General features: G+C 44.3%; 1 protein-coding gene across 1 annotated transcript in view; it reads right to left on the reverse strand.

Annotated features, from left to right (window-relative positions):
- Positions 1 to 489: 489 nt before the first annotated feature.
- Positions 490 to 25,872, reverse strand: part of LOC129715175 (calcium-activated chloride channel regulator 1-like) — a 31,782-nt gene continuing 6,399 nt past the window's right edge. Inside the window, exons 3-14 of the mRNA XM_055665043.1 lie at positions 25,422 to 25,572; positions 20,780 to 20,885; positions 19,868 to 20,033; positions 15,638 to 15,859; positions 14,235 to 14,459; positions 13,969 to 14,146; positions 11,464 to 11,570; positions 11,154 to 11,375; positions 8,887 to 9,157; positions 6,259 to 6,426; positions 2,434 to 2,667; positions 490 to 1,792 (exon numbers count right to left, since the gene is read on the reverse strand). Of these exons, the coding sequence (XP_055521018.1) occupies positions 1,188 to 1,792; positions 2,434 to 2,667; positions 6,259 to 6,426; positions 8,887 to 9,157; positions 11,154 to 11,375; positions 11,464 to 11,570; positions 13,969 to 14,146; positions 14,235 to 14,459; positions 15,638 to 15,859; positions 19,868 to 20,033; positions 20,780 to 20,885; positions 25,422 to 25,572 (2,655 nt within the window). The 3' untranslated portion in view covers positions 490 to 1,187. The remainder of the gene's footprint in view (positions 1,793 to 2,433; positions 2,668 to 6,258; positions 6,427 to 8,886; positions 9,158 to 11,153; positions 11,376 to 11,463; positions 11,571 to 13,968; positions 14,147 to 14,234; positions 14,460 to 15,637; positions 15,860 to 19,867; positions 20,034 to 20,779; positions 20,886 to 25,421; positions 25,573 to 25,872) is intronic.

Here is a 25,872-nt window from a genome sequence, read left to right on the forward strand (position 1 = left end):
GGACAAAGATTACTACAGTGAAGTTGACAGAGGGGAAGTGGAGAGATTTTGACTTGGAATGCTTTGTTACAGTTGATTATTTAAAGAAATAATATGTGTTGCCAGATTCTGGGTGAAAGATTTGGAAAAAAAGTAGAGGCTTGTTCTGGCAAAGAGCCTGTCGTACCTGACAGGCAGATAGTCCACCTTTCTTGTTAGAAACTTCATTGGCAACAGGAATGAGAAGTGTAGTTAGAAATTAACCAACTGTTAGTCTATCTTGCAATTGAGGCACAATTAGATGTGAATGAATGTTGGGCATATTTGTTTCTTTAAAAACCATAGAATGATAATTACACAGTCATGTTCAGGTTTTGCAAATAAAAAGAGTGTAGCTACATACCAAAGATAAAACCCAATCATAGTAAAAACCATTAGCTTACTTTAAGAAGTTTGAAGAAGAGTCTCGATCCGAACATCACCTAACCATGTTCATCTTAGATATTGCCTGACCAACTGAGTTACTCCAACATTTTGTGTCCGTTTATGATCATTTCATACACCGTTTACCACATAGCATTGGTATACTGATAGCAGGACTATATCAATACAGACATTCTGATGATGCGCATTTATTATCAATTGCCAATTTTGCAATTAACTCAGAATTGTTCACAGAGTGCAGAATATAGTTCTCAAATCAGGGTCCCAAAACTGCAGGTAATGGCTTAAACCCGGTGTTACAAGGAAAATTCTAGGACACATAGTTTGTACCCAATTTAAGGAATCAGTTGTTGTAAAATGTCAGCCCAAAACACAAAAGAAAATTGGAGTCACATAGAAAAATTAGGGCTATTCTAACAAACCTTCAAAATACTTATTTAATACAAATTGGCTTGAAGGCTTTTGATGTTGTCGTCTCTGCTCAAACTAGTTGGAGATTTATTGAGAAAAACAATCATTTATTGAGAAACTAACTATTGAGAAATGTTGTAAAATAATAAAATGAACAATCGATTTTTGTTGCTTGTGATGAATACTTAAAATGAAGTCAAGGACGACCAATTCTAATTTATGGGGAGGTGGGGAGAAGAATGGGATTGAGAGTGCAAGATAGGTCAGCCATGACTGAATGGCGGAGTAGACTTGATGGGCTGAATGGTGTAATTATGCTCCTGGAACTTATGCATTTACTGATGGCAAGTGTCTTAACTGGGTGAGACTCTCTTACGAGCTCTGGTAGCCACAATGCACACGGTTATGGCAATGATCAGAGTTACGACAACAACAAGACAACAAACTACCAGAACAATTGCTGTAACATCAGTCACCAGAGAGTTATTAGGTTGGGACGATGAGCCAGGGTGCACGGATGAGCCAGGGTGCACGGATGAGCCAGGGTGCACGGATGAGCCAGGGTGCACGGATGAGCCAGGGTGCACGGATGTGGTTCGACGAGGTGAATGAGCTGTTGTCGGTGGCTGCGACTGGTTTGGTGGGCTGGTCGACTGGTTTGGTGGGCTGGTCGACTGGTTTGGTGGGCTGGTCGACGTAGGTGGAACTGGATTCGCCATTACCAAGGCAGCCGGTGCTATATTCGACAACGCTGAAGGTTGATTTGCCTTATCAAATGTAATGATACCAAAGTAGATTTCAGTCTCGTTTTGCAATTGAATATTCTCAGAGATTAAAAACGATTCCTTGGAGCTTGCAGTCTGAGGATTCAACCCAGTGGTATTAATCTTGTGAGTCGATTGAAAATGATTTTTCAGCTGTGTGAAGTTGTTGCTCATCCTTATTTCATAATGGGATGCTAAACAAAGAAGAGAAAAGAACATGAAAGCAAGTCAATTCACAAAAGAAAGACCACTCAAACTTTGTTATTGTAACATGCTAATAAAATATTCACTCAGATTTTGTTAGGGAAGAACCGGGTCACGATCATAAGTAATAGGAGCAGAATTAGGCCATTCAGCCCATCAAGTCTACCCCGCCATTCAGTCACGGCTGATCTATCTCTCCCTCCTAACCCCATTCTCCTGCCTTCTCCACATAACCCCTGACACCTGTACTAAGCAAGAATCTATCCATCTCGGCCTTAAATATATAGATTGGCATGACCTCCACAGCTTTCTGTGGCTAAAGAATTCTACAGAGTCACCACCCTCTGTCTAAAGAAATTCCTCCTCATCTTCCTTAAGGAACGTCCTTTAATTCTAAGACTATAACCTCTAGTCCTAGACTCTCCCACTTGTGGAAACATCCTCTCCACATCCAAGGTGCAATATATCCCCACACTACAGAGGTACATGTGATAATAAACTAAACTCAAACGCAGGATTGTCACTGAACAGTATGCAAAAAAAAGAGTTCCAATGCACATAGGTACATCTGACAATAAAGTACCATTGAACGATTGAATAATTTATACATTAAATAATAATTTTGAATTACCATTTCCTTGATCCAGATCGTCTCCTGGCGCTGTCCAGTTCAGTTGTATGTTATCGTGGACTATTGTTGCTTTAAGATCCATGATTTTACTCGGGGGGAACACGTCAGGAATAGATCCTGTAGGTACATTACTTACTAAACAGGTGCCACCTGATTTAACTCTCTGAAAACTTCCCAGTTTCTGAGTGTTGTCACCAATGGACGGTGGCCGAGATGGGTTTTGTTGAATTTGTCCTAAAAGAAAAAGAAAAGGCCACGTTTCGGAAAAAGGATCAAGATATCTAAAATCTATTGTGAAATTACACCGCTGGCTGCAAGATGAAAAAACGAGTTATCGACGATTAGGAAGCAATGTGGAGTACATGCCCCAGTCGGCATCAATGGTGCCGAGGTGGAAATGGTTGAAACATAGAAAACATAGAAATTAGGTGCAGGAGTAGGCCATTCGGCCCTTCGAGCCTGCACCGCCATTCAATATGATCATGGCTGATCATCCAACTCAGTATCCCGTACCTGCCTTCTCTCCATACCCCCTGATCCCCTTAGCCACAAGGGCCACATCTAACTCCCTCTTAAATATAGCCAATGAACTGGCCTCAACTACCCTCTGTGGCAGAGAGTTCCAGAGATTCAGCACTCTCTGCGTGAAAAAAGTTCTTCTCATCTCGGTTGAGAGCTTCAATGATCTGTCGTTGATCAACCACACTGATGTGGCAGTCAAGATGCCTCTACTTCCTGAAGAGACTGAGGACATTTGGCATGTCTCCAATGACTCTCACAAATATCTACAGATGTACCGTAGAAAGCGTACTGTCGGGTTGCATCACAGCTTGGTTTTGAAACAGCTCTGTCCAAGACCATGAGAAATTGAAGAGAGTTGTAGATGTAGCCCAATCCATCTCACAAACACTGTTGACTCCATCTGGGCCTTGGAAAAGCAGCCAACGCAATCAAAGTCTTGTCCCACCCCGGTTATTCCTTATTCTCCCTGTTCCCATCTGGCAGAAAGTATCGAGCTTGAAAGCATGCACTACCAGACTCAGGAACAGCTTATTTCCTTCTCTTTACATAAGCTAGGGTACAGTCTGATTCACCTCTACCTCATTGTGGGCATTAGACTTTGTCTGTAGAACTGATTCACTACAATGCTGAGAACTGTATTATGCATTCCATATCTTCCCCCTTTGCTCTATAGAATATACTTAATTGTATTTATACCACGCAATGAAAAAGCTTGTCACTGTACCTTGGTACACGTGAAATATTGTTGATATTAAGAGGGGTGATCCAACGTCTTAATGGAAAGGGGAACAGTGGGAGGAGGCACCCACAAACATTTTACGTCCTCAAACATTGAGGCAGGCCAGAAAGAGATAAATGTATGAATGACCAGCGCCAGAGGACCTGAGAATTCGGGAGAGACTCTTGCCTTATAGAGGCAGGGTTTTGGGGGGGACGGGGGGGCTAAGAGTTAACAAGGATTTCATCACAAGTGTGGTATTTATTTTATATTGTGATTTTCCGAGTGTTATCATGCAGTGAGGACACTGGGCAATGGACAAGTGGACAATAGGGTACTGGATGTAGAATAAAGGAACTGCAGATGCTGCTTTACATTAAAAATGACACAAAATGCTGGAGTCACTCAGCAGGTCAGGCAGCATCCCTGGAGAACATGGATTGGCGACGTTTCGGGTCGGGACCCTTCTATGGATTGATTGTAGGGAAGAGGATGAAGGCAGGAAGAGAGAAGGAGCAGGACAAAGCACGAACACAGGCAAGGGGGGATGGGTTGATAGGGGTTCATAGAAACATAGAAAATAGGTGCAGGTGTGGGCCACTTAGTACTTCGAGCCAGCACCACCATTCAATATGATCATGGCTGATCATCCAAAATCAGCACCCCGTTCTGGCTTTTTTCCCCATATCCCTTTGTCCGTAGAGCTAAACAACTCTTTCTTGAAAACATCCAGTGAATTGGCCTCCGCTGCCTTCTGTGGCAGAGAATTCCACAGATTGACAACTCTCTGGGTGAAAAGGTTTTTCCTAATCTCAGTTCTAAATGGCCTACCCCTTATTCTTATACTGTGACCCCTGGTTCTGGATCCCAACAGAGGGAACATTTTTCCTGCATCTACCCTGTCCAAGAATTTTATATGTTTCTATGAGATCCACTCTCATCATTCTAAATTCCATCAAATATAATCCCATTCGACCCATTCTTTCATCATACGTCAGTCCCACCATCCCAGGATTTAACCTGGTGAACCTACGCTGCACTCCCTCAATACCAGTAATGTCTTTCCTTAAATTAGGAGACCAAAATTGCACACAATACTCCAGATGAGGTCTCACCAGGGCCCCGTACAACTGCAGTAGGACCTCCTTGCTCCTAAACTTAAATCCTCTCGCAATGAAGGCCAACATGCCATTAGCTTTCTTCACTGCCTGCTGTACCTTCATGCTTACTTTCAGTGACCGATGTACAAGCACACCCAGGTCTCGTTGCACCTCCCCTTCTCCTAATCTGACACCATTCAGATAATAATCTGCCTTCCTGTTCTTGCCACCAAAGTGGATAACTTCACATTTATCCACATTATACTGCATCTGCCATGCTTCCGCCCACTTACCTAACCTATCCAAGTCACCCTGCAGCCTCATAGCATCCTCCTTGCAGCTCACACTGCCACCCTGCTTTGTGTCATCCGCAAACTTAGAGATGTTACATTTAATTCCCTCGCCTTAATCGTTAATATATATTGTAAACAACTGGGGACTCAGCACCGAGCCTTGTGGCACCCCACTGGGCACTGACTGGACAAAGGACAAAGATGAAAAAAACAGAATGTGTGAGACCAGAGGAAGGAATGTAGGTGGAAGCAGGATACTGGATGAGATGAGATGGGAATATGAAGGATGGGAGATTGTCCTTGAGACCATGGCATTTAGAGTCATTGAGTCTTACAGTGTGAAAACAGGACCCTCGGCCCAACCTGCTCACACTGGCCAACATGTCCCACTACACTAGTCCCACCTACCTGCGATTGGCCCATATCCCTTTAAACCGGTCTTATCCATGCACCTGTCTAAATGTTGCTATAAAGTTGCGATAGCACCTGGCTGCATGTTCCGTACACCCTGGCAGCTTGTTCCGTACACCCACCACCCTTGTGTAAAAATGTTACCCCTCAGATTCACATCAAATCCTTCCCCCCTCAGCTTAAACCTATGTCGCCTGGTTCTTGAAGTTTGTCAAGTCTAGGGATAGCAAGGTAATGGGCCTATCCCACTTAGGCAATTTTTTAGGCAACTTCAGGCGACTAGGCTGTCGCCACAAGGTCCCCGGTGGTCGCCGTGGTGTCGCCTGTATGGTCGTGAGCAGTCTCCTCAGTAGCCCAAAGAGTCATAGCGTCTTTCTGGTCGCCGCTGGATTTTCAACATGTTGAAAAATGCTCGGCAACAGTGGTGACCGTGGGTTTGACGCCCATGAGCGTAGCTTGACGTAGGTGCTGTCGTAGGTTGTCGCCAGGTTAAGTAAGGTTATCGCCAGGATGTCGTAGGTTGTTGCCAGGTGAAGCAGGTTGTCACCGGTGCTGACTTCGGTGAATTCTATTGTCATATTCGTCGGCAGTCGCCTAAAAATTCACGTAAGTGGAACAGGCCCATTAGTCCAGTCGCCGGTTTTTCGTCGACCTGCTACGAATATGACAATCGCCAGCAGTTGCCTAAGTGGGACAGGCCCATAAGAGTCCCAATGGCACTTGGGCTAAGGTGGTGATACTGTCAACATCAATGTGTAGCATTTATCCATCAATACATTACCATTCTGCACATATCCAGGGATGTACAGGGCACGACCATGCCTTCTGGCCGATAATCTTGTCACTCCATCTTCTCCTTGAACATTTATTTTGAAGCTGTACCGTCCATTTCCATCAAAATTAAAAAAGTATCTAGAATAAATGCCATCGTTTTCAACCGCGTCAGGATCTGAAGACAAAGCAAATAAAGGGTATATAATGGCGTGCACAGGAAATTACGATGTTAATTTTGTTTAGAACATCCTTTAATACATTGCTATAGTAGCAATGTTACAAAATTTTGAGATTTTAAAAATCAAGTCTTTAATTTATCCCATCAGATAAAGCATAAAAAGAAATTTAATTTGACACCTAGTTCGCTTTTATATCTTCAGTATTAAAAAAGCTATGGCCATTTTCATACTTGGAAATTGGCATCTTGTTCCCTATTGCTTTTTCATTGACTTCAAAAGCTGTGATCGAGAACATTTAAAAGCCCATAACTTTCTTAAAATTTAAGAGAACTGAATGAAATTTTCAGTTATTATAGATTGAAACATTCTGAAACAAATATGAAACAATCTTACTTAGATGACTTGAAATTAAAGCATATAGTTAGTTAGTTACCTAATTGTAGCTAATTACAAAATTCAATTACCAGAACATCTATCCATTTCTTAAGAATAGATTAACATTTTTAAATAGCCTAAGTGTCCAAATAACATTCACGCAAGAATTCAGAATATAACATATTTTTTAAATCTCATTGTCATGGGTTTATAGGCCAAATGGAAGGAATTTAATGTTTAATACCTGTAAATTAATGGCCATTTAAATCAACTTGCGAGTGGGATTTTCTGGAACGGGACCATTTGGAACGTTGAGGTTGCGGTGATTTAGTCCCCATATTGGCAGCAAATACACTGCCGGTTTGTTCGGGGACTAAATCACTGTTTCAATGTGAATTAAATACATCTTAAGAAACACTTTTATACAAAAAAAAACTGCTTTCTTTTACCTGTCCCCTACATAAAATCTGGCCCCGTTGTCGGCATTGACGGCTTCAGAAGCTGATTTTAAAATCATTCCAGCGATTAACATGTCTGGCGAATTTTTAAAAAAACACACAGAACGACCGTCGGAACGACTCTTTAGCAACATCTTGCACTCCAACAAAATATAATTCAGAACCAGGTCGGAAAAAAAACGCGTTTTAAACCCGCCCCTCCCCCCCCCCCCCCCCCCCCCCCAAACGCGCCAAAATCGCGCTTACGTCCAGTGGCAGAATTGCAGTGCCGCCGAAGGTAAGTATTGTAACATACCTAGCTATAGTACTCAAACCTCTGATTATCTGACCATTATCACATTGCTGCAATCAAATCGGACTATAGAGCAATCTCCACAAATGCTGCTTCCCAAAGAATTTTCATTTCATAAGTGATAGTAGATAAGACCACCAGGGGCCCGGGGAGATGGCAGCCCTGCCGGCAGACTGTTCGGTTTTTTTTTCTTTATGTTATTTTTTAGTGCGTTAAAAGTTTGTTTAATGTTCTTCGGTATGTTTTATTATGTGGGGGGAGGGGGGGGGGGGGGGGGGGGGGGGTGGGGGCGGGGAGGGGGTTGGGGGTTGGGATGTGGGCTTTGGGGGGGGGGGGGGGGGGGGGGGGGGGGGGGGGGGAAGGGGTGGGGTGGGGGGGGGGGGGGGGAGGGGATTGAGGGAAACTTGTTTTCAGGTTTCGGATCACTTTCTCCCGGGCTCTGTGACCTACCATCGCTGGAGGCCTCTTCGGATTGTCGTGAGCCCCACCGCGGGCCGTGGACTTAACATCGGAGCAGATCACTTGCCTGGGATCGCTCCCACCGCGACCATCGTGGACTTACAATCAAGGGCTCGCAGTCTCGGGAGAGGCTAGTCGGGAGCTCCAATGCAGCGGAAGGCTCAACCAGCCCCGACGCGAGGTTCGATTGCCCGGCGCGGGGGAGCTGACATCCCCCCAGATGCAGGAGCTGATCGACTCGACATGGAGGGCCTGAAAGCCACCGGCTACGGGAGTCAAGATCGTCACGTCAACAGAGGGCTCGAGGACCGAGGAAGAACAAAAGGAAGGACTTTAACTTTTTTTCGCCTTCCATCACAGTGAGGAATGTGTAGGAGTCACTGTGGTGGATGTTCATGTTAAAATGTGTTTTTGAGTGATCTGTTGCTTTTAATTGTATGACTGACCTGGCCAATGAAATTCCTCGTATGTTGCAAAACACACTTGGTGAATAAAGTGTGATTCTGATTCTGATAGGAGCAGAACCGGCCCATCTGTGGAAGAGTCTAGCTCCTACACCAGCCTTATCAGTCATCTCTGAGGCCTCAAAACCAGAGAGGAAGGAAGGAAGTCATCCTTAATCCTGACGGAAGCTGAAGCTCTTTTGTGGGAAAATGCCGCGCACAGAATGGTTGCCTCATTTCCTGTATTGAACCATGTCTACACTTCAATTATACCTCAAGGTCTAGACCCTATTCCTTTTCACCAGAGGTGCTGAATAACTCCAGCTTTTTGTCTCATACTTCAACGCCTGTTATGCTCTGTAGCTCTCGGAAAGGAACAGGCATGATTCGTTATAGTCGCTTCCTTCTCGTTCTTTCACGTGCGTTTACCTGCGCCATTGTCCAGAAGGTCAACGATGATAGACTTGCCAGCTGCCCGCTCCACTGTGGCTGACACTTTAGCGTCAATGACTGGCAGAAAGCCGTGACTGACCTCTGCGAAAATGACCAGGGGGCTCGGATACGTTGATGTATCCTGATTGATGTGAGCATTGACAGTGACAGGTGGAACACCAGCATCCGCTGCGCGGGACATCACAGTGATGCTCAGAACCTGCTTAGCAGAATCCACATTCTTCATCGAGTATCTCCATGATCCTGTCTGATAGAAAATCACGCCACTTTAATATGCAATACAGAGGGCGAAGCAAAATCAACAAAAAGAGAAAACATGAAATCCAATAAGAAACATGGGTATAAAATCATGAGACGAATAGTCAAGTCAAGTCACATTTATTTATATAGCACATTTAAAAAACAACTCTCGTTGGCCAAAGTGCTTTACATTTGTTATAAGAATAGCACAATTAAACAGACTACATACATATATACATGTAGCCCTCACTCAGAGAACGTCAGGAAAGGCTTGGGTGTATAGATAAGTCTTTAGTCTTGACTTAAAAGAGTCGATGGAGGGGGCAGTTCTGATGGGAAAGGGGATGCTGTTCCACAGCCTAGGGGCTGCAACCGCAAAGGCATGGTCGCCCCTGAGCTTGTGCCTAGACCGTGGGATATTCGGCAACCCCAAGTCGGCCGATCTGAGGGGCCTGGAGGTGGAGTGGTGGGTGAGAAGACTTTTTATGTAGGTGGGGGCAAGCCCATTGAGGGCTTTGTAGACATGGAGGAGTATCTTGAAGTTTATACGGAACCGCACAGGAAGCCAGTGGAGAGAGGCCAGGATTGGGGTGATGTGGTCCCTTTTTCGGGTGCCCGTCAGGAGTCTCGCTGCGGCATTTTGGACCAGTTGCAGGCGGGACAGGGAAGATTGGCTGATGCCAGTGTAAAGGGAGTTGCAGTAATCTAGGCGGGAGGAGATGAATGTGTGGATGATCTTTTCCAGGTCATCAAACTGGAGGAATTGTTTTATTTTAGCTATCGTCCGAAGATGCAAGAAGCTAGCTTTTACCACGGCATTGATTTGTTTGTCAAACTTCAGTGCTGAGTCAAATATCACGCCAAGGTTTTTGGCGTGAATAGATCAGGTAGACATGATAATTGCTCGTTTCTAAGCTTCCCCCCAGTCTAGTTTCAGTAAAAACACCGAATCAAGCACTTGAAACTACATTTTATTTTACCAAAAGTGCGTCACAGATCACACTCTGTACCTATCCCACCGCGGGTTCGATCCTCGCGTCTGCCTGTTCAAGCCCTCTAGGCCTCGCTCAGACAGAGGCACTCCAGAAGGTTACGCGGTCCTGAGCGCTCTTCCAGAAGATCGACGCTGGGCCTCATGATCACGGACTTTTATGTGTCCCGGGACCTTGAGGGGCTGAACCACATGGGGGTGGTCTCTTAATCACCCAATTACAGATATCGATTAACCCCATACATAACAGGCATTTCCCTAACCCAATGATACAACAGTTCAATACATTGTATTCACAACGGACTTCGAGATGAAGTCAACTAGGAAACATTTGTGTACCTAGGAAACATTTACCCTGATTACCAAAAACCCAGACAAGGCTCAACACCTCATCTAATCAACACTTGGCAAAGTCAAACTCTGCAACATTATTTACAACTATTTACAAGGTGTATGTCTGGTTTGCAGCCAGCCAATCCATTCTATGCTTTTTGCACCAGATTGGCAGGGTTTGTAGGGCTTCCCATTCTTTGCAAATTGTATCTAAGCTTCAGACACACTGGCACCTCTCCGCAGCCTGTCCCAGCTCTGCAGAGAGTAATTCTAATTTGACCAAATCTCCCAGCAACCCTGAAACTTAACCGCATTTTGAAGCCCTAGCTGGTCCAATTTAGCCAGGATTAACAGACGCCCAGAGTCTCTTGCCCAGAGTAGGGGAATCGAGGATCTGAGGACATACAATAGGTTTAGGGTGAAGGGGGAAAGAATTAATAGGAATCTGAGGGGTAACTTTTTCACACAAAGGGTGGTGGATGTATGGAACAAGGTTCCAGAGGAGGTAGTTGAGACAGGGACAATCCCAACGTTTAAGAGACAGTTAGACAGGTACATGGATAGGACATGTTTGGAGGGATATGGACCAAACGCAGGCAGGTGGGACTAGTGTAGCTAGGATATGTTGGGCAGAGGGGCCTGTTTTCACATTGTACGACTCTATGACACCATGACATACCTCTGCAGTGCCAGGAATAGCAAGTCGTCCTGTATTCAAACCGTTGTCTATGTCAAAGCTTGTATCATTGTAGATCTTTCCCCGAGGATCACGAACTAAGATGGATGGTGTACCTCCCACCCACGTCATTACAAAGAACGTGTCGTTCCCAACGGTTTTATCAATGAAAACTGTACCGTTTAACCAACTATTACTGCTGATGAGCTTTCCAGAACTTTCAAGCTGTAACCAAAGAGAAGAAATTTTTTTAATCCGGGGAGGCAGTTATTTCCAGCAAACATGGTCTGGAATGTTGCTCAATGAATCAAACCTGGATTGACTGCTGGTTAATGTCACCATTGCCTGATACTAATCCGGTGAATGCTTCAACTAGTCCATTTTCATCCACGTTATCTGTGGCCGAAAACTGTAAGCCATCTGATAATTGAAGAACAAAAAATTGTAGTGTTAACATAGAGGTCATTAACAGTTTCATTGATCCATTTCGGTACATGTGACAATAAAACACTCTTGACTCTTGAAAGGGAAAATGTTTACACAAGATATCAATCATGTTATCTATACATAACTAAAACTGACCTTATCTTCCGGTTTGTGCAAAAACGGTGCGCGATAGCGCTACGATTTTCCTCCAGCTTACTCAATGTTCTCCTATGCTGTGATAGCACCAAGTTTTGTTCCAATTGGTGGAAGTTGGTAAGAGTTATTGAGGTTTAAAAAAAATTTAAACCGCGCGTGCGCAGATCAATTGCCTCTCCTGCCATTCAGCGGCGCGTGGATTTGTCCCGTCTACTGTCACTCCACGGGAGGCTCTGGATGGCCGGTGGAGGTCTCCAACCGGACACAATTTTCTGAGGGAGGGACCGGAAATGGCCCGACCCGACCCAACCCAACCAGGCCCAGCCAAGAGTCGGAGATGGCGTCAATGTCACCAAATGGAAAGCGGAGATTCTGATCCCGGCGGAGGAGAACAACCCTGTGAGTCCCCATCGCACCCCCAACCCCTTCCCCTCTGGTCCCCCTCGCTGGCTCCTGCCCCCCTCCCCCATGCTACCGCACTCTTCCCCCATGGCTCTACCCTCCATCTTTTCTCCCAGCTCTCTCCCAATCCCTTTCCCCACACCCCTGCCCCCACACCCCCCCATCCCCACAACCCCTCCCCACGCCCCTTCCTCCCACACACACCTCCCTCCCACCCCCCCCACCCCCCCCCCACCACCCACTCCCCTCTCACCCCCACAACCCCTCCGCCCACACATACCCCCCCCCACTCACCCCCCCTGCCCTCCCACAACCCCTCTGCCCACACATACCCCCCTCCCCCCACAATCCCCCACCCACACAGCCCTCTCGCCCACAACCTTCCTCCCCATCCCCCCACAACACCCCCCCTCCCCCCCCCACAAGCCCCTCTCCCTTACAACCCCCCATCACCCCCACACACCTCTCCCCCACCTACAACCCCCCTCGCCCCCACAACCTCCCCGCCCACACACACACCCCTCTCCTCCACACCTACCCCACACACACCCCTCCCCCAAACCACCCCCTCCCATATCGTCACACCCCCCCCACACACACCCACTCACTCCCCCCCCCTCATCTCTTCTCCCCCCTCACAAACCCCTCCCGCCCACATACACACTTCCCCCCCCCCCACAGTGGTGACTGGGACCCAACAGGTCCCACTTAGTCCGGTTCAATAATAAAGCTGACGAGGGATGAACTGAATGCAACGAAGATGCCCGCAAGAAATTGTCGAGTATCGTGGGCATAGCCCAGAACATCACCCAAACCAATCTCCCTTCATGGACTCCGTTTACATCCCACGCTACCTCGGTAAGGCCACCAGCGCAGTCAAGGACAAGTCCGCACCCTGGCCACTCACTCTTCACCTCTGTTCCATTGGCCAAAAGGCACAGAAGTGTGAGAACGCTCACCTCCAGATTCAGGGACAGTTTTTTTCCCAGCTGTTATCAGGCAACTGAACCATCCTACCACAAGTAGAGAGCAGTCCTCAACTACTATCTACCTTGTGGGTGACCCTCGGACTATGTTTGATTGGAGTTTATTGGACTTTATCTTGCACTAAACGTTATTCACGTTATTCCCTTTATCATGCATCTGTGGATGGCTCGATTGTAATCATGTATAGTCTTCCCACTGACTGGTTAGCACGCAATAAAAGCTTTTCAATGTACCTCGTTAAACATGACAATAAACTAAACTCAAACTCAAATGTAGATTGGGCATCTTGGTCGGTATGGGCAAGTTGGGCCAAAGGGTCTGTTTCGGTGGTGTATGACTCTATGAGTCTAAATAGCGGACACATTGATGGGATAATCTTGTGTGCTAGAAACTTGTTGGCCGAAGTGTTCTTCAGGTTCATTTCCAAACAACGTTGGCCCCGTCCAGATGAAAGCCACCTGTACGATTCTCACCCCATCCACAATCCTGTACCTCAGTTCCCTCCATCATCAGCACAAACAGTTGCACGGTGGCGCAGTGGTAGAGTTGCTGCCTCACAGCGCCAGAGACCGGTTTCAATCCTAACTACAGGTGCTGTCTACGGATTTTGTACGTTCTCCACATTACCTGCGTGGATTTTCCCCAGGTGCTCCAGTTTCTTCAAACATTGTACAGGTTTATAAATTAATCAGCTTGGTATAATAGCAAATTGTCCCGAGTGTGTGTAGGACAGTGTAAGTATGCGGGGATCGCTGACCAGCACAGACTCGGTGGGCCAAAGGGCCTGTTTCCGCACTGAAAAATACACTAAACCAAACCAAACTAAACTTTGAGACCTATTTCTTGCCTGTCATAATTGATAGTTCTCCCAGTTCTTTGGCTGCGCTTGGTCCCAATGCGATGGTGTGGACAATAGCTCCACTTTGTTTCACTTCGTTGAAGCAAGTGTTTATAGAATAGTCCTCCCCATCGGTCAGCACAACTATTTCATCGCCATTTGTAGCTTTGTCATCTCCGCGAAGGACCTGGAAAACAATCATCGCTGCGTCAATGCTGGAAAACGATTGCAACGATTACCATGGAAAGTGAAATTAAAACTCCTCTCGGACTTACCTGGAAAGCAGATCGAACCCCTGCACAAATATTTGTTCCACCATATGCGCTTGGAGGCAGGAAGCCTATCAGTTCCTTCCGAACCGCTTCACTATCAACTGTTTTCAGCTGTGTTTTAATAGTTGCCACGCTATTAAAAGTTACGATGCCAACCTGGGACCCTTCCTCAATGATCTGCAGCAGGAATATCGACGCTGCTTGTCGGAGCCTAGCAATACGATTTCCCTGTTTTCAGAAAGATACAAAATTCAGACTTCTGCTGAAGCAGCCAACTACATGCTTCAACAATATGATTATGGTCGCCCCATACAGCGCGGAAACAGGCGCTTTGGTCCACCCAGTCCGCGCCTACCAGCCGACCAGCGAACCCCGCACATTAACACGATCATACACACACTAGGGACAATTTTTACATTTATACCAAGCCAATTAACCTACAAACCTGTACGTCTTTGGACTGTGGGAGGATACCAAAGTTCTCGGAGAAAACCCACGCGATCACGGGGATAACATACGAACTCCATACAGACAGCACCCGTAGTTGTGATCGAACCCGGTTCTCTGGCATTGTAAGGCAGCATCTCTACCTCTGCACCACCATGCCACCTCTATGCCTTATGACCTTAAGATCATCAGACATACGAGCAGAAATTCGGCCTGCCATGTCTGCTCTGCCATTCGATCATGGCAGATCTATTTTTCCCTCTCAACCCCATTCTCCTGCCAACTCCCCATACCATTTGATGCCCTTACCTGGCAATCTTCGCTTTGAAAACACCCAATGACTTGGCTTCCACCATCATCTGTGGCAATGAATTCCACAGATTCAGCACCCTAAAGAAATTCCTCTTCATTACAGAAGCCAATTAACCTACAAATCTACATGTCTTTGGAATGTTGGAGGAAACTGGAGATCCTCTGGGCCTGTACACGCTGGAGTTTAGAGGGACGAGGGGGGACCTCATCGAAACCAAATAGTGAAAGGCCTGCATAGAATGGATGTGGTGAGGATGTCTCCACTAGTGGGAAAGTCTAGGACTAGAGGTCACAGCCGCAGAATAAAAGGACATTTCTTTAGAAAGGAGATGTGGAGGTATTTCTTTAGTCAGAGAGTGGTGAATCGGTGGAATTCATTGCCACAGAAGTCTGTGCAAGCCGTCAATGGATATTTTTAAGGTGGAGATTGACAGATTCTTGATTAGAACGGGTATCAGGGGATATGGGGAGCAGGCAGGAGAAATGGGATTGACTGGGAAAGATAGATCAGCCACGATTGAATAGTGAAGTAGACTTGATGGGCCGGATGCCCTAATTCTGCTGCTAGAACTTATGAACTTATGAAGGGGTATACTAATAGATATCCTTAACTTAAACCAACACTACTATTCCGTACTGGGACATACGTTGCCCATGCTACCAGAGTCATCGAGAACTAAGCACAGCACTCGGTCCTTGACATATAGTAGAGTTATTATCGGCACAAGGGATGGAATGTTAGCCGGAGGGTTATTCTTGAAATCATCTGACTTGCTGATCACGTCCCAAGTGCTCCTGTAATTGCACATTTTGTTCTGCATGTTGGGTGCTTTAGCATTGTGAGTCTTGTTATCACAGAATTCAACCACCTGAAAGACGAATGCAAGACTCGGTGTGAGAAGTGTCGCAGAATCTATCCAGCGAGAGAACACGCGCTTTCTTGGCATTTGTGGATTTGTTTCCTACGTTCCACTTTCTAAATGTGTAGAAAGGAACTGCGGATGCTGGCTTCTACCGGAGATAGACAGCAAGTGCTGGAGTAACCCAGCCGGCAGCATCTCAGGCAGCATCTCTAGAGAAAAAGGTTGGGTGACGTTCTGGGTCGGGACCCTTCTCCAGACTCTGTAGAAGGGTCAGGTCCAGACCTGGAACATCACCCATCCTTTTTCTCCAGAGATGCTGCCTTACCTGCTGAGTCTATATCCTACTTCTAAATATCAGCTCAATGGAATCATTTTCCCTGAGCCAGCAGCTTTTAAGTACAACAAGGCTCTCCTGGTAATTTGGTTCTCCCCGTCCCCGTCTCTGTGACAGTCGCTAGCTTTGCAAAACCTTTGCAAGCCTTTCTACCAAGGTGTAATTGTGGAATTGAACCAGTGACTCCACTCCCGAGGAAGCAATGGGCAAGAACATGCTGCACTGTCAAGTACTATACATTTTTATTTATATTTGATGTCCATTGGGATCTTGTAGTCCAGCTCCATATCTCCCTGAAAGTGACCACACAAGCAGATAAGAGTGGTACAGAAGACATATTGTATGCTTGCCTTCATCAGTCGGGACATTGAACAGTCAGGAAGTCATGTTACAACTTTATAGGAATTTGTTCATGCTGCATTTGGAGGATTGTATGCAGTTCTGGTCGCCCCATTACAGGGAGAGTGAGGAAGCTTTGGAGAGGATGCAGATGAGGTTGACCAGAATGTTGCCTGGATTAGAGGGTATTAACCATAGGGAAAGATTGGACAAACTTGGATTGTTTTCTCTGGAGTTGGAGGTTGGGGGGAGACCTGATAGAAACTACAAGAGGCATGGATAGCATAGACAGTCAACCATTTTCTCAGAATGGAAATGCCAAGATCTAGTGTGCGTAGCTTTAAGATGAGGTGGGCAAAATTTATAGGAGATGTTCTTGGTTCTTGGTTACTTGGTCCTCCAAAATATTCCAACTGGAATTTAAACTGGAGGTGGTGAAGGGAGGGATTAAGCCAGAAAGGGTTATTGGGAAGAAAGTGCTACTTTAAATTTAGTTGCATCTGGTTGGGTAACTATAGTTGGGTGGAGATTATTCCATGCTTTAATTGTGCGTGGGAAGAACGAATTGCTGTACACATCTGTCTTTGTAGCTGGGATCACAAATTGGATCGAATGCCCTCGTCTGCTCCTAATTGGTTTGGGGTTGGTGTAGGTCTTGTGATCTATGTCTAGCTGACCATTTAACATTTTGTAAAAACAAGTAAAACGGTGAGCTTCACGTCTCTTGGAGGGTTCCACCCCAGAGAATTCAGAAGTTTGGTGACACACTCGCTTCTCTCTCATAGGTGTTAGTAACAAATCGAGCGGCCTGTCTTTGGACACGGATGTGCGTGGCAAGCACTTTAATACAGATATTGGTGGGTGCCTGGAACGTACTGCCAGGGGTAGTGATGGAGGCATTTAAGAGGTTTTTAGATAGGCACATGGATATTCAGGGAATGGGAGGATATGGATCATGTGCAGGCAAATTAGATAGATTTCATTTGGGATTATGTCAGCAGAGATCTAGGCCAAAGGACCCGTTCCTGTGTTGTTTGTACTATTCTATGTTGTACGTATTTACACCAACAGATACTCCAACGTTATATTAAGAATTAAATCAATTAGCTTTTAACGTGATTAAAGAAAGACATGCAAACGATATCAAAAGCATTGCGAGCTTCCTCGATGTGCACTGTTGTGCTACTATAATATCTACATTTGTGGAAATGTAAATATTTTTTTTTATTTTTATTTTTTATTAGAAGTATGGTAAATTACAATACTACACAACACATATATCTTAATACATTTTTTGTACCACTTCATTTTTTTTGAGCTTTAAGAAAAAGATAGAAGTAAAGAAAGTAAAGAAAGTGCGCAAGAGTCGTGAAGTGCAAGAGTGTTGGTTAAAGAAAGCCCCTTAGAAAAGAAGTTAGAGAAGGAAGTAAAGTGAGAAAGTAGACCCTAGAAAAGAAAGAAAAAGAAAATAGGAACAATCGCTCTATTATAACATTAAACTCCGCAGAAAGGGGACTACCAACCAAGTCTGTTTTTGTTGTTTTACCTCCCGTTACCAGGTCCTGATACCATTTATTTATTTATTTAAATTACTATTGCACCTCATACTTGTAATAGGTCCAGAAACATAGACCACGTCTTTTGGAATTGGTCTGCTTTACCTGCTAAGAGGAATCTCATCTCTTCCAGATGTAATGTTTCAAACATATTTGATATCCACATTTTTATTGTTGGTGTGGGCGCAATGTAAATATTATGTAAGATAAATCATACTGTTCTACCCTGTATTAGATAGAGTGAAATCTGACATGGGTTTTTAATGGGATACCTAAAATGAATAAGGATTTTGGTTTTGAAAGAGTTTATGAATGTTTCTTAGCTATTATATAGGATGTTATAGGAAAGATATTGTCAAGCTGGAAAGGGTACAGAGAAGGATTTTGCGAGAACTAGAGGGTCTGAGCTGTAGGGAGAGGTTGAGTAGGCTGGGAGCACAAGGGGATAAGGGGTGATCTTGTTGAGGTGCATAAAATCATGAGAGGAATAGATTGGGTAGATGCACAGAGTCTCTTGCCCAGAGTAGGTGAATCGAGGACCAGAGGACATAGGTTTAAGGTGAAAGGGAAAATATATAATAGGAATCTGAGGGGTAACCTTTTCACAGAAAGGGTGGTGGATGTATGGAACAAGCTGTCAGTGGAAGTTGATGAGGCTGGGACTATCCCAACATTTAAGAAACAGTTAGACAGGTACATGAATAAGACAGGTTTGGCCAAGCACAGGTAAGGTGGGACTAGTGTAGCTGGGACATTGTTTACCGGTGTGGGCAAGTTGGGCCGAAGGGCCTGTTTTCACACTGTATCACTCTACGACTCTATGACTCTATTACAGAAATTGTTAAAGTAAAATATTTAGTGGTTTAATTTAGAGATACGGAGTGGAAACCGAGTCCGTGCCCCATACACTAACACTATACTACACACTATGGACAATTTACAATTTTTACCGAAACCAATTAGCCTACAGACCTGTGCATCTTTGGAGTGTGAGAGGAAACCAGTGAGAACACGGAGAAACCCCACGCAGGTCACGGGGAGAGCGTACAAACTTCATATAATATGAGTATAGGAGCAGGGAGATTCTACTGCAGTTGTTCAGGGTCTTGGTGAGACCACACCTGGAGTATTGCGTACAGTTTTGGTCTCCAAATCTGAGGAAAGACATTCTTGCCATAGAGGGAGTACAGAGAAGGTTCACCAGACTGATTCCTGGGATGTCAGGACTTTCATATGAAGAAAGACTGGATAGACTCGGCTTGCACTCGCTAGAATTTAGAAGATTGAGGGGGGATCTTATAGAAACTTACTAAATTCTTAAGGGGTTGGACAGGCTAGATGCAGGAAGATTGTTCCCGATGTTGGGGAAGTCCAGGACAACGGGTCACAGTTTAAGGATAAAGGAGAAATCCTTTAGGACCGAGATGAGAAAAATAATTTTCACACAGAGAGTGGTGAATCTCTGGAACTCCCTGCCACAGAATGTAGTTGATGCCAATTCATTGGCTACATTTAAGAGGGAGTTAGATGTGGCCCTTGTGGCTAAAGGGATCAGGGGGTATGGAGAGAAGATAGGTACAGGATACTGAGTTGGATGATTAGCCATGATCATATCAAATGGCGGTGCAGGCTCAAAGGGCCGAATGGCCCACTCCTGCACCTATTTTTCATGTTTCTATGTTTCTTTACAGACAGCACCCGTAGTCAGGATCGAACCCGGGTCTCTGGCATTGTAAGGCAGCAACTCTACCACCGTGCTGCCCCAATCTTGGCTGTTGAACTTACATCTTTCAATCCTTGGAGATACATTATTGAAGCCGCTGTCGTTTGCGTTTTGTCCGGAAAAAACATACAATCTCTGTTTGGGAGTCCTGTGTTGCTATTAATCCCGCAGGAATCACAGGATCCTCCCCTGCATTCAGCATGCTTTCCCTTTATCTCTTTTGAACACCTAAAAGTGAAGACAAACCCCAACATTTTTATTATTATTTGCCTGCAGCGCTCTTTCTGCAACATTCAAAAGAAATGAACACAAGACTTATTCAAGTTGCATCCTCCATGTTGAAGGTTCTCTTTAAAACATTGTCACTTCTTGTCTCTCCCACTGCACGTTTTATTTCAGTTTAGTTTATTGTCGCATGTACCGAGATACAGTGAAAAGTCATTTTGGTTTGTGCTATCCAGTCAGCAAAAAGATTATACATGATTGGAATCGAGCCGTCCACAATGTATAGATACATGATAAAGGGGATAACATTTAGTGCAAGATAAAGTCCAGTAAAGTCTGATTGAAGATAGTCCAAGGATTTCCAATGAGGTAAATGGGAGGTCAGGACTGCTCTCTAGTTGGCGAGAGGACAGAGCAATAGCCTCATAACAGCTGGGAAGAAATTGTCCCGAATCTTGAGGTATGCATTATTAAATACTCGAGCAACAGAAGACTAGGTACGGGTGTAAGTGCGCTAACTACATCCATAGAAACATAGAAAATAGGTGCAGTAGTAGGCCATTCGGCCCTTCGGGCCAGCACCGCCATTCAATGTGGCCATGGCTGATAATCCAAAATAAGTACCCCGTTCCTGCATTCTCCCCGTATCTCTTGATTCCTTTAACCCTCCAAGCCTGGAAACAACAAAAACAAATCTTATTTTATTGTCTACCTACTAACCATTTGATTTAGTTTGAAAGGCGACTCACCCCGTGGCCAGGATTTCACCGTTAGAGAAATAAAACGGCACCAAATCGTTGTATTCATCAAACACGCCCCACTGTAGATGAGCCCATTCATGGACAAATACCCGATCTGTAGAAGCAAAATAGGGTTGACTCAACCAAATATAAAACAAAAAGAGAGTCATAGCCTCAGAATTAAAGGACGTTCCTTTAGGGAGATGAGGAAGAATTTCTTTAGTTAGTGGGCGGTGAATCTGTGGAATTCATTGCTGCAGAAGACTGGAGGCCAAGTCATTGGGTATTGGGTATAGTCACATGTGTCAGGGGCTATGGGGTGCAGGCAGGAGAATGGGGTTAAGAGGAAATGATAGATCTGCCACGATTGAATGGTGGAGTAGATTTGATGGGCCAAATGGCCTAATTCTGCTCCTATCACATGAACTTATGAAAAGCATTGCTTCCATTGTTGGAACTGCTTTAACTCAACAAGACAAACTAATGAGCTTCATTGGAACGTTAGATAGACACAAAATGCTGGAGTAACTCAATGAGACAGGCAGCAACTCTGGAGAGAAGGAATGGGTGACGTTACACGTCGAGATCCTTCTTCAGACTGAGAGTCAGTTGAGGGAGACTGGAGATATGGAAGGGTACACAGAGAATGTACGGTGTGAAAATGACATATCAAAGTTGATAATGTTGAAGGAAATGTGGAGTGGTTCTTTGTTGGCCAAGGTAAAGGTGACAATGAGTCATACAAGCAGTAAAATTAATCAGGAGGACAGTGAAACAGGTCAGGGAACTAGGGTGGGGGAGGAACGTTATTCAATTATACAATGTGATGTTAGAACAGACGACCAAACGTTTGGCCAAAGGCACAGACTTTAGAGTTACAAGGCGGAAATTGGCGCTTCGGCCCAGCGGTTACCCTATACAATAGCAGTATCGTACAAACTAGTTCTAGGGACAATTTACTATTTTTGACCAAAGCCAATTAACCTACCCTTACCACCTGTACGTGAATCTCGATTGCAGTGTGGGACAAAAGCGGAGCAGCCAGAGAAAACCCACGTACAAGCCTGGGAGAACGTCCAGGCTCCGTACAGACGGCACTCGTTATCAAGAGCAAACCCGGGTCTCTGGTGCTGTAAGGCAGCAACTCGACCACTGTGAAACCCCCTTACAGCTTTGTAAGGAGCATCTTAAAGACTATAAGAGAGGGGAAGAGGCACACCTTGCACACATTCAGCCGACTAGTTTGTTAAAGTGCAACATCGCTCTCATTATCAACCTCATTGGTGATCCTCGGAATATCTTTGATTGGACTTTACTGGCTTTATCCTGCAGCAAACGTTATTCCCTTATTCCCTTACCATGTATCTGTACACAGTGAATGGCTCGATTGCAATCATGTATTGTTTCTTTTCGTTTTTTTAAATACATTTTTATTAGAGGCATCTGCATATCATAATCCAAACCAGGTCAGACTTTGTTTAACATAGAAACATAGAAACATAGAAATTAGGTGCAGGAGTAGGCCATTCGGCCCTTCGAGCCTGCACCGCCATTCAATATGATCATGGCTGATCAACCAACTCAGTATCCCGTACCTGCCTTCTCTCCATACCCCCTAATCCCCTTAGCCACAAGGGCCACATCTAACTCCCTCTTAAATATAGCCAATGAACTGGCCTCAACTACCCTCTGTGGCAGAGAGTTCCAGAGATTCACCACTCTCTGTGTGAAAAAAGTTCTTCTCATCTCGGTTTTAAAGGATTTCCCCCTTATCCTTAAGCTGTGACCCCTTGTCCTGGACTTCCCTAACATCGGGAACAATCTTCCTGCATCTAGCCTGTCCAACCCCTTAAGAATTTTATAAGTTTCTATAAGATCCCCTCTCAATCTCCTAAGTTCTAGAGAATATAAACCAAGTCTATCCAGTCTTTCTTCATAAGACAGTCCTGACATCCCAGGAATCAATCTGGTGAACCGTCTCTGCACTCCCTCTATGGCAATAATGTCCTTCCTCAGATTTGGTTTATTGTGAGTTAACGGTTACATATTAAATATCCAGGTGTCCAGGGACCCAGTTACCAAAGTAGCTGGGATCCTCCTTTATCGGTTACCTATTAACATTCCCTCTAATTATTTATTTATATTTATAGATAGGAAAAAGAAAGAAAGAAAGAAAGAAAGAAAGAAATTAGAAAAATAGGATAAACTATCAATAATACAACTTTGGAGATAGGTCTGTAGGTCAGAGAACATAACTATTCATCTACTCCAGGGTTCAGGCTTCAGTCCGGCCTCCGTACCGGTTCAAACTACCCCTTCAAATAATCTATTAAATATTCTAATAAATAATTCTGGTTTGTCAATTTTATCTAATTTTTTCCAAATGTAAGGTCTCCAACATCTCCATAATCCACATCTTGATTATGGGGGTTGTTGGGTTTTTCCAAAATTTTAATATCAATTTTTTCCCAATTATTATACTGTAATCAAGGAAATTTCTTTGGTTTATTGTGAGTTTTAGGTATTGTTCTGATATGCCCAATATTATTAATTTAGGTCGGGGTCCATTTGGATATTGACGACTACAGAGATTATTTTTTAAATATCCATCCAGTAATTTGTAATTTTTATACAGTTTACAAAAGTATGGGTTAAATTAGCCATGTGGTATTGACATTTATCACAGATAGGAGAGATATTAGGAACATTTTTATTTAATTTTGTTTTAGAATAATGCAGTCTATGTAGTACTTGTATTAAAGAATGTCTGGTATTTAACGAACATTGGTGTATATGTTGTAGGCTTTCACCCCAAATATCTTTCGTTATAGGTTGAGCTAATTCCTTTTCCCATGCTAGTCTGTATAATTCCGTCGACGAATTCTCACTGTCCATAAATGTATTACAAATATAAGATATAATCCATAAATGTATTATAAATGTAAGATATTAATTTGACTGTGTTAGAGTGTTTATTCAAACATTCATCTAGAATCTCTGGTTCTCTGGTTCTGTATTCTCATGTATGTGTTTTAACATAATCTTTAAATTGTAAATATCTAAAAAACTATTTGAATGTAATCCGTAATTCTGTTGTAACTCCTGAAACGATAGAAAAATGCCATTTCTATAAAGATGTGCCATCTTTTTAATTCCATGATTTTTCCATTGTGCAAACCCTTTATCCAACACTGAGGGTTTAAATGGGAGATTATTTGCAATCTATTGTCTTTCTGCTGACTGGTTAGCACACAACAAAAAGCTTTACGCTGGACCTGACATTAAACTAAACTGAAACTGAACAGAAGCATCAGGGCTTGAGTGCTCTGTGCAAGCATTGCATCAAAATGCAACTTTACCAAGTGACACTAACATATTGATTAAACATTGTTGTAGTGTTGTAGAGTTATAGAGTGATACAGTGTGGAAACAGGCCCTTCGGCCCAACCTGTCCACAATGGCCAACATGTCCCAGCCATACTAGTTCCAACTGCCCTATCAACTTACCTGTCTAACTTTCTTAAATGTTGGGGTAGTCCCTGTCTCAACTACCTCCTCTGGCAGATTGTTCCATACCCCCACCACCCATTCTGTGTAAAGGTTACCCCTCAGATTCCTATTAAATCTTGTCCTCTGTACCTTAAACCCATGTCCTCTGGTCCTCGATTCACCTACACTGAGCAAGAGACTCTGTGCATCTACCCAATCTATTCATCTCATGATTTTATACACCTCTATAAAATAACCCCTCTTCCTCCTGTGCTCCAAGGAATAGAGAACCAGCCAATTCAACCTCTCTCTGTATGTAGCCCTGGCAACATCCTTGTGAATTTTCTCTGTACCCTTTCCAGCCTGGCAACATTCTGTACCCTTGACAACGTGATGGCACATCTTTAAGGGTAAGGTAACCATGATCGGCTTTTACCCTAATTGTGATCATCTAGCACGCAATGCCACTCTACACAATATATGGACCATTAAAAGACCTAAGATCATAAGGCATAGGCGCAGAATTAGGTCATTCAGCCCATCGAGTTTGTTCCACCATTAGATCTCGCCTTATCTATTTATCCCTCCCAATCCCATTCTCTGTTCAGTTTAGTTTATTGTCATGCGTACTGAGGTACAGTGAAAAGCTTTTTGTTGCGTGCTAACCAGTCAGCGGAAAGACAACACATGATTCCAAACAATCCATTTACAGTGTACACATACATGATAAGATAATAACGTTTTGTGTAAGGAAAAGCCAGCATAGTCCACTCATGGATAGTCCGAGGGACATCAATGTGGTAGATAGTAGTTAAAGTAAGAAATGTTGCTGTAGGAATACAGATTTAAGAGCGTGCCGTACTTGTAATATGAGTTTGTAGACTGCTTCTGTGGCTCGCACGCAAAACCAGCGTGGATTTTCTCCAGGAGCTCCGGTTTCCCCCCACACTCCAAAGACACACAGGTTTGTAGGTTAATTGGCTTCGGTAAAATTGTCCCATTGTCACTATTGCAGCAGGATAGTGTTAGTGTGCGGGGATCACTGGTCGGCGCGGAGTCGGTGGGCCGAAGGTCCTATTTCCGCTCCGCATATCTAAACTGAACTAAACAAGAAATTCTAACCAGTTGCACATTTGAAAATGTTTTCTTACAAAGTTGTTACCTCGTGAGCCATAAACATCGATCACACCGTCGTTCAGCATGAAGTTCGGGGTGAAGTGAATGTACCGGCCCCGTTCACCACACCTGTCGTACTGGAGAGTGTATGGGTCATCACCAAACTTCACATGTGAATCAGCAATGATCACGTCAGCCTAGGAAGATAAAGACAGGGGAGTTAAAAACAAAAAAACACTGCAAAACATAAGTAGTTAAACCACAGATAGAGAGCGGCATGATGGCGCAGCGGTAGAGTTGCTGCCTACAGCGCTTACAGCGGCATGGACCCAGGTTTTATTCCGACTACAGGCGCTGTCTGCACGGAATTTGTACGTTCTCCCCGTGACCTCATGGGTTTTCACCGAGATTTTCGTTTTCCTCGCACACTCCAAAGACGTACAGGTTTGTAGGTTAATTGGTTTTCTATAAATATAAATAGTCCCTAGTGTGTGGAG

Source organism: Leucoraja erinacea, unplaced genomic scaffold (assembly GCF_028641065.1).
Source record: "Leucoraja erinacea ecotype New England unplaced genomic scaffold, Leri_hhj_1 Leri_104S, whole genome shotgun sequence".
NCBI lineage: Eukaryota > Metazoa > Chordata > Chondrichthyes > Rajiformes > Rajidae > Leucoraja > Leucoraja erinaceus.